Here is a 16,182-nt window from a genome sequence, read left to right as displayed (position 1 = left end):
CCTAATTATCGGCGCATTTATAAATATATAGATCGTTCAGAGGCTGAGATATTCGCAACTACAGGTAACACTTTCTACACCGTATTTCTCGAGGCTAATGTCCTATTTTGTAACTCCTCTCTTCAAATTTGAAACTTGTCCCCCGTAGTTCCGAGACGCCCTGTATACATATCTGCCTCGATTTCGTTTCAAATATAATGATACTTATTATGTAAGCGGTGAAATAAATATATAGAACGCAATTTCGTTTTATAAATACTAAATATAACAGATGACCGCCTTGATGCGCCAATGAAAAATACGACATTCTGCGGTACAAGTACCTTAAATTAGCTCATCTGTGAGTATCGATGGCGACGATAGCTTCAGAATATCCTGCAAATAGACAAGTATAACAAAAAAAAAGCAGAGCAATTTCTGCGGATATTTCGCCGCTCACTCGTGAACGCGGTTCTCGTTGCTTACATCGGCAAATTTTTTCACCGAAGGATCCCTCGACGCGATCGATCGACTTAACATCGTACATTCGATTGATCATGCGATTTTTCCGAACCGAGCGAGCGGGACGAAAACAAGAATCCCGCGGATGAATGGAACATTTACGATCTATCATCGTCGTGAGTACGTGTGTGCGTAATAACGGGTGAATGCGCCGCCGCGGCGGCGTTTTATTTTATTTTCCGACGCCGCGCCCCGACGCCGGTCGACGGTACTTCATTAGCAATTAATTCGACGTACGACCGATCGATTAACAAAACCAATTTAATCGGCACTCGGTGCGCGGATGACCAGTTCTATTAATTGGCGGAATAATCGGATCACGAGGGATTGCCGGATAACGGTCTGCTCGCAACGTATTACTTTCGATAATAAGCACCATTATCGTCCATCCGAATCGATATCTTACTACTGTGGAGTAACTCGGTTGTCCGTGAATGAATACACGTGAATGTGATCGCCGAAACAAAGAAGCGACACGATACGCACGTGAATCGTGCCACGTTGCATACACACACTCTCTCTCTCTCTCTCTCTCTCCCTTTATTTCCCTCGACCAAAGAGAGAAATAGAGAGAGGAAGAGAGCCAAATCGGAGATCAAACTGACAACAATATTCGTCCGCTTCAGTCCCGCCGATATTAACCGTTCTCGAATTACGGGCGATTAAAAAACGGAGAGCTCATACCGTTAATTAAGTTACGGGAATGTGAGGGCAATAAAATAATAATAGGGGAAATGATGGAATTTTATATCTTCTTCGGCCGAGCGTAATGTGCATTTTATAAAAGAATTTTTATTTCAGGGGGGAACGAGTGTAATTACCGTGAGATATCGAGTTCGAAAATCGCGAAGAAAGAAAGAATCGCGTCCGGCGCAATATTTCGCCCCTTCGGGATTTTCGATTCATCTTGCGTGTCTCTATTTCTCTCTTTACTCGGGAACATGCACCGATCGCGATTGGTGCGTGTTAAACGTTTAACGAAACGAAACGCGGCGCGAATATTTATTAATCGCGATCGAGACGACCTTAACAAAAGGAGAAAAAAAAACAGATCGATAAGCGATCTTACGTGCTGCGCGAGCGCGTGTGTAATTACCATCGGCTTCAATTACAGCGAGAATCTAAATTAATTCCGCGGGTTGCTGCGCGCATTCCGCCGTTGGTATTAATCGTTGCGCGAATGATCGATTATTAGGCTCGCGAGCCGCTGAATCATTTATTAGTAACGAGAATGGTGAAGGTTTCCCTGTAGCGCTGGTAGATCCGGCCTGAAGGGAAACGAATGTATCGCTAGTTATTAATTACGCGGTCGTAGCTGTAAATAATTCCCATCGGGCCGGCCGGCCGGTTGAGTTGCAAGAACGACGCGCGCGTTTTGGTATCGTAATACATTATCATAGACAATATTGACGAGCGGGGCCGTCTGTGGATTATAGCCGCACTGTTGCCAAGTTTAATTAAAGCTATGATCTAGCTCGATGGTCGCGTCCACCGCCGCTGACAAGCAATTCGTCCCAATTGCATCGTTGCGTTGACCATAATAAACGTATTGCTCGATTTAATTGAGCCGCGCGCGCTTCGGTTTTGTACGGACGTCGACGTGCTTCGTAGCTCTTCGCCGAATCAAAGAGCGAATAGTACAGCGAAATGTCTTGCGCGATATCGACAGCGATTCCTCGACAAGTCGTCGCGAAAGAAAACAGTTCTACCGCGCCGAAAATAAAGCGCGCGCGTTTCGCGCCGACACGGCTTCCCGATCGAATCGTCAATTTCGAAATTTCCCGCAAATGCCGAACTTTTAATCCCATCATACCATCTTTCTTCCTCGGCTGGTCCTAAAATGGCGAAGACAAAAGGTTCTCGAAAATTAATGTAAGTTTATACAGGGGAGTTTTTGATAATGTCGATTTTCGCGTCAAATTAAAAAAATGTTTCGTTGATAAACCTAAACTGGCGGGTAATATGGCAAATTTTAATTGAAGCTTGACGTTAGTTCGCAATAAATGCAGACGTTTTTCAAACTATCCAAATGTTATATTTAATTCATTGTAAAACTTTAATGTGACAAAATATCTCATGACGATAATATTCGAAAATTCCAAAAATTCTCGTCCCTCTGACAGCTAGTCTATCTTCTGAAGCAACATTTTTCCGAGCCGGACTCAAAAATCGTGTTTAATACATCCAAAAACTCTTAGTATATTTTGCTTCAGTGATAAAATCACTTAGAGGCTTTAATATAATAAAATATTTCATGATGAGAAGATGCATTTTCACGACAGCGAACGCAAAGTCCAAAATAACGAGAATTCTTCATCGGCGGTTAATCAGAGACATGTTACTCAGATTTTCAACGGGGAGACAGGTGAGAAAAAGACGAGCAGTTTTAAGAAATGAAGCGAAGCGAGGCTGCTTTTCGAATCGATCGAAGCTGACGATAATTTCTATTCTGTCCTGTCTTTGGTATTCCTCTCTTTCTCTCTCTCTCTCTCTCTCTCCCTCGCTGCCTCGATACTCTTTTTCGCCAGCTTCTCGAAATATCACGGCGCCCGTCGTGGCGCGGGAGATGTAAATCTGACGGCGAGTAATCCGTAACAGTTTGACGCGGAGGAAGTTAAAGGGCAACGACGGACGGGCGAACGGACGGATGGGGGGAGTTGCGCGTCCGCGAGGTAGTTCACGCGGAAATGACGAGGGATCGGGGCGTCGAGGTAGGGGGAGCACTCGACTTACCGTAGAACCAGCACTGCTTCTCGCCGAAGCGGGGCCTGAGGTACGTATATTGAGGTTGAGGCGGTAGATGGTCGAGAAGAGCCGCCAGCCCGGCGACCAAGAAGGGCCCACCCCAAGCGTAACAGCCGTAGACTCGGAGCCTGAGGGTCTCCTGGCCTTTCTCCAGGCTCACCGGTCTCAGATCCCTGGAAAAAAAAAGCGAAAAAAGCGATGGGGTTAGCTCGGTTAGCGCGGTGAACGCGGCGATCGCGAGGAGAATGCGGCGAAATAAAGCATCGAGAAACGGCCGCGTGCGCGAGCGGATATAAGTGCGCTCTTCTTTTCCCGCTTTTCTTCTCCATTATAGCGGATGAATGGCCGAGAAAGCCACTCCGGAACCCAGCCCGTTTCTCACTCGTGGCCGGAATATGCGGATTATAATGCGTGACTCAAGACGAATGCGCGCGTACGACGTTACGAATCGCGCTCGGTACTTATAATTTGGCGCATCCGCACGCCCACACCATCAAACGAATAATTATAATTATATTTAATATAATAATAGTTTCAATATTAATATAATCAATTAATCCTTTGCACTCGAGGGCTCCGGAGTGGAGCCCTCGAGCGCAAAGGGTTAATAATATAATCATTATTATGTTATAAGCAAATAAATAATATAATCATTATTATGTCATTATATAATCATTATTATGTTATAAGCAAATAAATTATGTTATCGTTCATAATAGTCACATACACGGGGAAAAATAATCTGTTGCCACAGAAAATTGTATGCTGTTGAAGCAAAAAATCTATCGGTCACTATTGGATAACAAAATGATTTGTCAAGGGTACTAATTGCCATTTACTGCATATGTTTTGCTGAATCTATAAATTATTTTGCTGAAATTTAAAAATTGTTACTAAGAACAAAAAAAATTTAGTGAGTGTAAGAAAACACTATTTTGTTCTAACAGCAAATTAACGTATCTCGAGGATAAACTCACTGGGCAATATTTCTCTATTCCGGCAGCGCAAAGCTGTTTTTAATCTAATTACGAATAATTCGCCATTTCGTTATGCCGATTAAATGTTATCGCTGTCGCGAACGAGAATGCGGTAACGCAACGACAGTTCCGCTACAAGCGGCAAAATTATTTTTCCCCCGTGCATAAAATGAAAATATCACATTCATCTGACTTCGGAACCGGTTCTCTCGACGTTATAATTACCCGTTTGAACTACCGACTTCGGAATAAAATGCCATTTCGCGCAAGTCTATTGTTTCCGACACCGGGACATTTGCAAAACTCATACGAGATACCACGTGTGTGATAGTGTAATTACATGATGAATACCTTTGTTTAAAAGCCAAAGTCATTCATCGGCGCTATCTATTTTACATACACCGAAATAACAGTGTGCTGGAATAATTATTCCCCCGGTAACAATGTAATATTTGCGACGGCCAATAAGAACACAATAGAGGCACGTGTATGTCATCGGCGTCATCGATCAAGCCCCGCAATTATTAACGAGACTGCGTCGGCTGCGTGAGAATTCCGCGCGTTCACTCGTAACTCGGACTAAATCGTAAAGCTTTGTCATTGTCCGGCTAGTTCAACGTCGCTATAACGAGACTCGCGGCCGGGAGATGAACGTTGGGGCTTAGCACCGTGAGGGGCTGCTACTCGTAAATCGCACCCTATCGATATCGCGACGTTACTGTGAACACACACAGCAAATGTCGGCTATCGTAAACGAGCGTGTCGTGAAAAAGTAGATACGGGAGGAAAGGTTAGTTGAAATACAAATCGCACCGTCCGTCGCAACGTCGCCCGCGACGCTGCACCGAGTGAGGGATGTCACAATTCGAACTGTACGCGGATTCTCCTTGCATTTTTAATCGGTCCCTCGAATTAAAGCCACGTGACGCTCGATATCTATTGGCGCAACGTGATTGCGTTAAATTGGTATGAGACAAACAAAAATACGCGAATAATTAAACGGACCCGCTGTAATTTTCTATCCGAATTAACAATTAATAAATTTTGCCGGAAACACATCAATAAATAAATTATAATGACGTAATGATAAATAATACTGGCAAATAAATAATATTGATCTGTGGATAATAGACGCGACATGTCATAAATCTTGGAAACGTGTCGCGAAAATTTGGGGAACGTATATGTACCGAGCGATGTATGCTTCTTTTTTGCATTTTAAATATAATCCCTCCCCGTAACGGGGGAAAGGAGGAGAGGAAGAGAATGAACGACGCGATACTTTCCTACATTGTGCAAATTTTGTGATGCGCCCTCTTGTTAGCGTAATTTTTTTTAATGCGGGTAATTTCATATAATTCGCGATTCACGCGGCGAATAAAAATGCAGTTACATTAGTGAGAGCGTTGTAACAAGGTGACATGAGTTGGCGCGGAGAGACATTTTCATTTAAATATTCCCTTTGTACGTTCGGGGGCCTCTGTATCACAACCCGTTATATAAATTTTTACTGAAGTTAATCCGGACGCAGGTGTGCGTGCCGCAACGAGTGTGCCCGTTGAAAAGTAAAAAACCTGACAATTTTCGGGACGGGATTCGGCCGTGTTTGCGCGTCAGGTAGTTTTGCAGCTCACAAATAATAAAGTATCCGCATGCGATAACCAACGTCACATATTATTACGTTTCGTATTTATTAACGTATATTAAATGCGTAATTGTTAACGCATACACAACGGTATAAATAATAGAGTTTGTAATTACGCGAGAAGATATCGCGATATAGCCTCAGATAGTGTTATGAATATTAATGCAAATACGAAATATACATTTTATAATTATGCGAGTGTGTTATTACGTGCGTTCGTGCGAGATAGAAAGACAGAGAAACAGAGAGAGCGAAAAGGAAAAAGAGTGAGACATGTTTTTGCCCCCCACCCCTCTCTCTCTCTCTCTCTCTCTACGGAACATATTTTAAATTAAAACTTTATCTACGCGAAAAACTTTTCCCGTTCTCCTTCGATCGAGTCGCAAGTTAACAAGTTAACTTCCTCTCAACAAAAATAATAAATAAGACATCAGCATTAACAGTTCTGCGGTAGAGGCAGTTGCTTCAACAGAAGCTTAATTTCAGACATAATTACGAGAAAGTTTAATATCGAGAGACAGACCGGTGCCGAGCGGTATTAATCCGTTGGAATTCTCACGGAGAGCAATCGAATAGCGGCTCGTTGACGGACAACCAGCAGAAGAATCACGATGGTTCACGGATACCTCATTCAATTAAGCTGCACGGGAAGGTATCTCTTCGCGCGTCTTACGTAACGACATCTCGCAGGTGCCTCGGCGTTCAATCTTCCAGGCCGCGCGCTCGGTCCTGGATGAAGATGTCCGACGATGCACGGGAAATATCTATGCGAGTGCATTCCAGCGAGAAGGAGGAACGAGAAGGAGGGGGACGGATGGATATCTTGAGATACTAATTTCGCAGTGCCTACGCCTCATTTCCGACGCCGCTAATTAGGCATCGCCAACGCCGACGTGCGTCGCCCTCCGCTTCTCTCTCTCTCTCTCTCTCCCCCCCTTCGTTTTCCGTCGCAACTTCAGCCTCGCTGTTCTCCGCGTGTAGAAAGGAGAGCCGAGAGAGCATCGCATTCGGGGAGAAAGGCGGTAAACGCACGCGGGATACCGCGACGTCTCGCTTCGACGTCGGCTCGACACGGCGGCGCCACGATAATTTTCCACCCTGGCCACTTCCTGCTGGGAACAGAAAACCGGAGGCATTTCTCCTCGGCTCGGAGGATCGGAGGAAGCAACGTTAAATATCGCGGTCGGAGAAATTAGCGAACTGTTAAATCCGTGCGACGTGGTCGCTCGCACGCGTGGGTGCGCTACGCGCTCGCTCGCTCGTTCAGAGAGAGGGAGAGAGAGAGAGAGAGAGCGTTGCTGGTGTACCGGTATGTGAGTGAGTTAGTAGTTAACCGAGGCTGGGACCTCCGACGCGAGGAGGCAATTATGCGAACGACGACAACCACGAGGACAACGTCGACGTCGTCGTTGACTCGTGACCGCGACGAAAGGGATTACCCCGCGTGTGTCTTTCTCCCCTCCCGCTTCTTCGCCGTTCTCGGTACGCACGAAGATTGTCGGGCGCAGAGGTGCGTGCCGAGATACGAGTGTATTTTTGCGATATAATGAATCTCCCCCCTCCCCCCCCCCTTTCCCACCGTCCTTCCGTCGAGAAAGAGGGCGAACTCGTATCTCATTTGGACGGAAAACGGCGTGCACTCTCCGAGAGCGCGCATTGTGTAATTGTATCTCCTGCTCGGCGCGGTGAAAGAGTTCCGGGGCGCATGCATGGGAGTTATAAAGCCGAGATAACGAAGTCGGTTATTAAATAGAACGTCAGGTAGCCATTGTTAATCTTTTGATCCTCCGGTAACGGCTATTACGGCCTACGCGACGGTCTTATTATGATCGTTTTTCCTTCGGAATATTGCCTCCTCCTTGTAATACCGAAAGCTGACGACGGTCTAGACGTAATCTAACATCGCCATGATGCGGATTATTGTCAAGCGAATGTTCCATTACGGCCACACGTACGAGATTTGTTTTCGAATTATCGATCGGCACAGCGAGTGTTTCGCGTTGGTATTCCGACCGGACGTGATAAGCGACGAACTGTGTTCGGAGTCATCCGAAATTAATATTTCATCGCGTGAATTTGTAAATGCAGCGGGGAATCAGTTCCGACGGAACTTTGACGCTTTTTAACATAAAAGCCCCTCGGCAAAAGTGGTTGATACATAATTTTAAGACAACGTTTCGTGCCCTAAATCCTTTATTTAAATTTTCATTTCTTTACTTTTCTTTCACTATACAACGGTTTATCATTAATCACGAACAGAGCAGCTTTTTTCACTTGATTTATAAGAGATTGAAAAATCAGGTAATCACGTTCAATTGATTCTAGCACTTCTTTCCTCCGTAACGACGTTATTTGATATCTTAATACAGAAACCCGTAAGAATCATTATCGACGAACGTTAACCCTACCGAGACACAAGAAGCAGTCAACCGGTTCTCGAATCTCTCTTTCAGTCACTGCGCAATTTCGGGAGAACCGAGCGACGTTTCACGAGCGCGACGTGCATAGCGCACGTATTCATAACTCCGAGATCATTAAACGGCAAAGTGCAGCCGAGGTCCGTCCCGTTTTCGCCCGACTGCAGCGCGAAAGTTGCAGCTGCAGAGACAATATTAACAGAGGGAATAATATTCGCGGAGATTCCGTTTCTTATTTATTTACATATTGCGCAAACCGACATGCATATATATACAACTCGCTTTGATCTTTTTCGTGCGCGCGAGAGAAAGAGAGAGAGAAAGAGAGAGATCTCTGGCGCACCTTACAGATGTATCATTGTCGGGACGAGAGCGCGCGTTTCGCGTGGGTGTGTGGACGCTCCGTCGCGAGTATGACCGGCGAAGAAATCGAAAAATTGACGAATAATATACGCGTGCGAGGCGCGTATCTCGGCAAATAGATTACTTCGTTAGGGAACAATCCCGGTCGCCGTCCCGCTCGCCGCGGCTCGTTTTCGAGAAGCTCATATTTTAACCGCCCGCTATCTTTCCGCGTGCGCGGGACTTTAAACGGCACAGACGTAATGTCGGCGTACTGTCTCGTGGGTAGCGGCAGCTAAGAGCTTTATATTTATCTCCCCGATATGGTAATTATACGGACGGCAATTAGCGGCGGTGTCAGCTAGAGGTACGCGCCAAACACGGCGGCTCTCCCGGCCCGGAGAACGTAGGAGAGACACGGGCCCGGAGCTCGTTACGAACGGGCAAGATGGACAAGAAGATATTTATTTATTATGTCGACGTACCGCGTGCGGGCGGGCAGAAAACAGCGATAATGCGCGTGCTTTATTAGCGTGCGATAGGGGAGTGCGGTCGTTAAGGTGTAAATCAGGTGGAGATTGATGAACGAAACTCCCGCTCGCGACTCATTCTCGCCTCCGGACGCGTGATAAATTGCGTAACAAATTATATTATTTAATTAAATTCACAACGTCATGTGTGTGTGTGTGTGTGTGTGTGTGTGTTTGAAAGAACGATCGATATTTCATTTTCCTCAGCTTGCCTCTTCACCGAGGCTACAAGATGTGTGCACACATGGAGGAAAATTATTTGCTGACGCAGCAAATTGTTAATTATTACGGTGACAGCGAAAAGATCTGTTTGGACAGCAAAATGATTCGTTAATAGTATCAATTGCTATTTACATATGGATACATGGACAGTAAAATAATTTAGTTAAGCCAACTAAATTTTACCGCTGTGGCTACATTTCGCTGCGACAGCAGAATTCCTTTTTCCGTGTAACAAATTTTGTTGCTGTTATTAATTAACAGTTTGCTGTGCCAGCAAATTATTTTTCCGCGTGTGAAGACCGATTGAGTGGAAACCTCCAGCAGGAATCTTTCCGTCCCTACAACCGAATATTTGTCTGATTCCCAGGCGGCAGAAAATTCAGTCACACTAATTGAATTGTCCCTTTCGCACAGATATTCGCATCTTCCGCATCCGTTGGGAAGTCCTCGGAAGCGCATCAGAAATGATAATCGACAAGGCGCGCAAGTGTCTCGTCGCGAGCACGTCTAAATTCCTTCGAAAAACGATAGTGGCGGGAACTTCGTCCGCTCGAGACGTATGGAAAGTAAGTTACGCCTTATTGAAAAGTTTGGGAAGCTCTTAAGCGAGCGGAAACTTCTCGTCGAGACGCGAAAATGTTCGACTCAACGGATCCGCTTCTCTTCATCCGTCGTCGATCGCGGCATTCATGCGTCCCGTCCACCCATTCATCCATCCATCCTATGTTCCCTCCGATGTCCTCGATCTGTTTGCGCGTCCTCTTAATCTGAAGATCAATCGATCCTTCCCGTACATTCACCCATCTATTTATCGACGACCCGATGTCGGCGGCGCGTCTAAGGCCGGCTCGTAATCGATCGAGAAACGATACGAGCCGGTAGACCGTAGAGGTTACAGCGACCACGGCGGATTGCTCAATCGGTAATTCATGTAGATCTATGCAAATGTTTTCTAAATGCGTCCGATCTACCGGTGTATCTGGGTTGCGTTAAAAAAATTACGCCTGGCGATGTAAATGTCACACACTTAATGCGGCTGAGCGCGGCGACTGAGTCAACGTTCTTGTTTTTCTCTTGTGAAATTTTCTTACGATAATTAAACGCGACTCTGCCGTCGCGAACGCAACGCGGGCGAACTATTTCTTTGGAATAATTAATTTCTCAGGTCTGTATTCTACGCACAGATTAATATATATATATCTTTGGATAAGAATAGAATCTCTTTAATTGTAATAAATTTGTTTTCTTTTTGGAATGGAGCAAACAAACGAATGATTGACTCAACAAATAGGATTGTTTGGTTTCTCAAACAATAAATGTACTTTCATACAAACATTATGTTCATCATGAATAATAAATTATTTAAAAGAAGTAACACTATGTTAGGAAAATAAATTAAACAACTTTCTTGTTTTAACTAGACGATATTTAATATATAGGATGTCTGATAATTATTCTGCGATCGGTAGTGTGTAAGTAGAACGGATTAAACTGAACAGGAAAATCGTGCTACTTTTCAGAATTCGCAATAATTAATGAGGAATTAATCTGTATACGTTAATGAGCGCACGGGAAGCGATATTGGGCTCTGTAGAAAAATAGTTAGAAATATAACTTGCTTCTGAAAATCTTCTACGATGAGCATCAGTTGGTTTCTAGAGGCGGAGTAACATAACGAGGAGCGAGCGGATATGACACAGAGCTGCATGTCGGAAAAAAAAAAAACACGCCTCTCATTATCAGTTAATACCTATCGTTGCTCAGAGATCTTCAGAGAAGTAAGCCATTTTTCTTAATGGTACACGAATTTCCTGCTTAATCCGTGATTTTCAGTTTAATTCGTTCTACCTACGTACCACGGATCCCGAGATAATTGTCGGACACTCTGTATAATGAAATGCATTTTTTTTTTAATTGAAAATCAAACATTATTTTCCCCATCGAACAACATGGTTTACTCTAGTGAAACAACACTTTATTCAAACAAAACGATATTAAATTATACTGTTTATATCAGACAAATACGTGTAAAATCCAACAAAACCTTTTTTTATCTCTGCATGCCACGCTGTGAGGGAAGATACCGTGTTTGCTCGTGTGAACGAGCCTCGAATTATCTCTTGAACGTGTCACGCGCGCATCTGCGCTTCGTCTGGTCCGCGTGAACAGCTGAAGAGTGGCCAGAACGTTCGTGTCCTCGATTGGACGCTCCTCCGTGATCCTCGTGAACGCGTGAAATACTACGAAGCAGTTTTCCAGGTCGATTGAATGTCTCCGTTTCGTGGTATTTTACGCGTTCGAGGATCAGGAACGACGGACGGACGGACGGACGGGAAACGAAGATCTACGAAGTCGACCTTAATTAGCAATAATCAACGAACGTGACCATCATCAAGACGCCTCCCGTGCCTCGGTATTGCCACTTCCGTCGAAACGAGAGCGCCTCGTAATCTCTTCGACACGCGAAGACGTCGTCGCGCGTCGTAAAAGGTGCAAACGCATGTTGCTCGATATATATGTATATCGTGCATAACGCTTGTCTCTCCGTTTCCGGGCAATCAATATTGCACTTCCGGTATTAGACGTCGATTATGGCGCCAGGAAGGAGAATAATGATAGGGGCTTTACCATTGTCGCTGTGGGATACCAGGCGCTTCTCGTCCTTACCCACCGCCTCTCTCTCTCTCTCTTTCTCGTTCGCTCGGCTTCTATTCATCCGCGCGATCGCTCTTGAATGCCGGTCCGTTATCGCGGCCGAGCCCGCGATAGTAATTCAAGAAGCGGCAAGAAGGTACTAAGAATTTCCGCGTAGAGAAGAGAAAGGGCTGCGGGCGCTCTAGCGTGGAATTCTTTATATTCTTAAATATTATAACGTCCAGTGGGTGGATTCCGCGCGCGCAACGTGCCTCATAACGGCGGGCAGACCGCGAAATGAGTCGCATAACTGCCAGGCTAGAAATAAAAATAACGGCCAACGAGAGGAGATATCGAGTAGGTATAGGGGTACAAATATTCTTCCTTCGCTAATTATACACGGACTCAATTGATTTTACTTTGATCCCGCGACGCCTCTCCTTTGATATCGCGAGCGATGATTAAAACTGTCTTGCTGCACGGCTCCGATGTTATTATCTGTTTCTCTTGCTATTAATAGAGACTTAATAACGCAGAACTATCCGTTATTAATAGAGAAATGAGAGAGATACATTATTATTATTATTATTAATCCTACAATGGTCACTACAATGGATAACATAGGTGTTATCTATGCGCATTAAAATGTATTTTCCGGAAAATATTAACAAGCATCCATTTTGCACCTCCATGCATTAGTCAGTTAGAAGCTGTTATTCTCGTCCGTTTTCAATAAGATCTATTATAATTGTTATTTCCATATAAATAAATATTATTAATAAATATTATTTTCTAAAGCGATTTCCTTGATTGAAAACATCAATCTGGAATAAAAGACACTTGTTAACCACGACCATTTATGTTGCATTTACACAGTAAAAAATTTTTTGCTAGAAACTCTCGTCTGAAATCTTGTGTTACTTTAACGCAATGGTAAGCGATACGTTTGTCTCTAAATCGCCGTGTCTCATTGAGTAATTAAAAGCGAGCCTATCGATGTATCTGTATAATATATTCGCGTAATTTGTATTATGGGGAGACTATTTCGAAGTTGTTCACGACGCGATGTCTGGTGTGCGGTCGAATCGAGCTGCAACGTTCTCGTCTGTATCGCAGCATCACGGAATGATTATCGGAGGTTCACGTGTTACGAGTTATCGCGTGCGGCACGAACAGCAAACTTTCTTGCTCGGCAAGAAGTGGCCCCAGGCACCTTTTCCGTTCTCTTTTGCCTCCTCCTTCCCTCCCTCTCTCTTTCTCTCTTTCTCTCTCTCTTTCCCACTCTCCCTTGGCCGTTCCGTAGCGAATCAATCGACGGGTCTCAACGACAGTCGAGGATACAAGGAGAGGGCGTGCCGAGGTCCATTTCGCGATCGCACGGCAACTTCGACTTCCGTGATGCACGAAGAATAGCGATCGCGCTCGCAACCCGCTACGCAAGATGGGTGGGCGCGTCGGATATATCGAGAAACACGGATCTGGAAGTTATGCGCGTAACGGGGATTTAAATTTCGCCTGTTGCGGCGAACGTTTCAATCGCAGCCTTGCGCGTCCTGAAGAACACGCTGTTAGCGTGGCTGCCAAGTTCCACCATCGATCACGTTCGCGGGAGAACTTTCGAAATCACCACACCCACATGTGCGGGGCAAAAATTAACCGGTGAATCAACGCACGGGGAAACAGTGGGTTGCTTATTCTTTTCAGTTTCACTCCCGTTTTGTTCCTGAAACCTTCGAGTGATGCACTGAGAAAAAATATTTGAACATTTATTCGTAAGATATAATTCTCTGCGAGATAAACCGTATATTCTACAAATAGATTTTTAAGTATTTTCTACTCGATAAACCTTATTTTTGTGAAATAAACCCCACATCCCACGGATAAATATTGTAAGTATCTTCTTCCCGCAATGTTTCTCGCGAAGACTCGAAATTCGGTGCGATGAGTTTCGCGCAACGTTTCACACAGGGAAAGTCAATCTCATCGACGTGTTCGACAATGTAATTCAATGTTTGATCTCACGCCGCGGCTCGAGACATTAATTCCGCACGGAAAAGTTCATTCCACACGTCCGATGGCTGCCCAGACTGGTGTCGCGAGATGCCGATGATCGTCGTCGTCGTCCCTTTCACTTACGAGGACCGGTGTCGATTTCTTAGATACGATCTAACGATCTGGGAGGATACCTGGAGTGCACGTTCTCGGCTGGTATGCGTCCTTGGTATAACTGGTTCGAGGAATGCCATTGCATAATCAAAGAGGGACCATAGAGAGGACGAGGCAGGAAGTCTAACGCTGATCTCGCGCCCCGATGTATCGCGAACGACGGAAAGACGATACTTAACGCGGCCTTGGCAAAAGTAGTCGCGGATGTGCGCGCGATGCTCCTTAAAAATAGAGTTTTCGAGGAATCCGTGCGAAATCCGTACGTCGCTATCTCGATCAAAGCGCCAAGCGGGCCGGGATATTTTGTCGTCCGCGCGCGCGGAAGACGTAGGTTTACGAGAATGTCGCGTTTAAAAAAAAAGAAGAAAATATCTTTCATTTTATCATTCAAAACACGATGTAACCGCGGAGATTGTATAAGAGCGCGATAATGGAATTTTTGCATCACACGTATGACTATAGATAAAAATATTTTGCTTTAGCAAGCGAGCTTTCGTGTTATATATTCATTTGTTGTCCTGTTTTCGTTCGGTAAATGAGCTTGAATTTTGCGCACCTCTTACGTGCAGTAACTGCAAGAAAAACATTACATCCTGATTGGGATTCTAAGTAGTTTCATTTCTCAGTTACCGGACAGAAGTTAATAAACTGTCCGGTAACTGCTCAAAAAACGCATGAAATATCTACCAGGGACAAAAAGAGTTATGGCGTTATATTAGTTCATATATCACGAAAATAAATGGGCGTACGCAAAATGCGCAAAGTTCCTTTTGTGAACTGTACGTCTCGAAGGGTTCGAAGGGTTAAACAAAATAAAAGTTGTATCGCGTGTCTCGGGATTGATACATTAATAAAAGCATTCTATATAAAGGGAATGAAAGAGGCAACACTGCGTACGGCACGGTGCGTTAGCACGTCAGCGAACGTTTTCCACGAGTTATCGCGAAGCACATATGCCATTTTCTCGTCTTTGAAGGTATGAATAGCCATTGGAAGAAAGAGACTGCTTGATAATACCATGGTATTATGAAAGGGGTGAGAGGCGATTTCGCATACGATATGCGGATTTTATTCCCCGACAAATCGAGGAGACCGCCATTCGAGGTGGAAAGAGTGAGAGAGAGAGAGAGAGAGAAGGTGCCATGATGTCTCGAGAAGTCGTTCCGATGATAGCCACGGGAAGTTGTCAGGTGTTTGTTGACGTGGAGTAACCGAGGAAAACGAAGACGGTGCGAGGGAGGCCGTGAGTAAGGCATATATAGCGGGGACGGTAAAGTCGCTAATGGAGGAAAAACAGGAGGGACCAGAAGGAAAACAAACACGGAAGTTACCGGAGCTTCGACCAACGGTTATTCCGCCGCTGAAGAGGAGAGAGAGAGAGAGAGAGAGAGAAAGAGAGTAGACGCTCGAAAAACAGGGAATCAAATCACCTATCGAATTTTGGCCACGTGGACACACGCTCGGTTCGTTTCCGCGTGTGATGGATCGCCGTAACGCTCCCCGAAAATATAATAACGTCACGTCAGCGCAAGTTCGAGATCGCGAAAGTTAAAGCTCGCTCTCTTCCGCTATAAATGAACGAATAACACGTAGAACACACGGCGGAAGTCAATAAGAAAGGAAAGCTCTCGCGTATAATCAATTCAATCGTAAAGCTTCCCGTTTTCTTTTTTTATCGAAATATAATTATGGTAGTTGAAGGTGGCGTTAAAACGATGAGAAGTGATCCCTTTTCTCGCGGCGGTTCTCCCTTTGCAAACCATTTTAGAACGGTGTGCACTCCTCGGTTCTCAGTTTCCATGAAACTACACCGATTTTCACTCTAACTTAATACACCCCGTAAACGGTCGTTGTTTATCCCGTTGATCATCGACGGTCGCCGATTTGTTGCCGGTCCGCTTGAAATATACGATATCGAGAATAGATCTCGCGCGCGGCGCTATTGATTCTCCCTTGTCTATTTAGCAAGTGGATATAGAAAAGCCGCTGCAAGTATCGGCTTC

The 16,182-nt window shown here is 44.9% G+C and overlaps 1 protein-coding gene across 1 annotated transcript in view; it reads right to left on the bottom strand.

Moving 5' to 3' along the window:
• LOC106746560 (probable G-protein coupled receptor Mth-like 1) overlaps positions 1 to 16,182 on the bottom strand; it is a 166,041-nt gene that overhangs the window by 25,195 nt on the left and 124,664 nt on the right. The window contains exon 5 of the mRNA XM_014623277.1: positions 3,235 to 3,419. Coding sequence (XP_014478763.1) covers positions 3,235 to 3,419 — 185 coding nt within the window. The remainder of the gene's footprint in view (positions 1 to 3,234; positions 3,420 to 16,182) is intronic.

The sequence above is a fragment of the Dinoponera quadriceps genome, unplaced genomic scaffold (assembly GCF_001313825.1).
Source record: "Dinoponera quadriceps isolate SergipeBrazil2010 unplaced genomic scaffold, ASM131382v1 scaffold1573, whole genome shotgun sequence".
NCBI classification, from domain to species: Eukaryota; Metazoa; Arthropoda; class Insecta; order Hymenoptera; family Formicidae; genus Dinoponera; species Dinoponera quadriceps.
The sequence above is the reverse complement of the archived record's forward strand: the minus strand, read 5'-3'. Positions and strand labels throughout refer to the sequence as shown.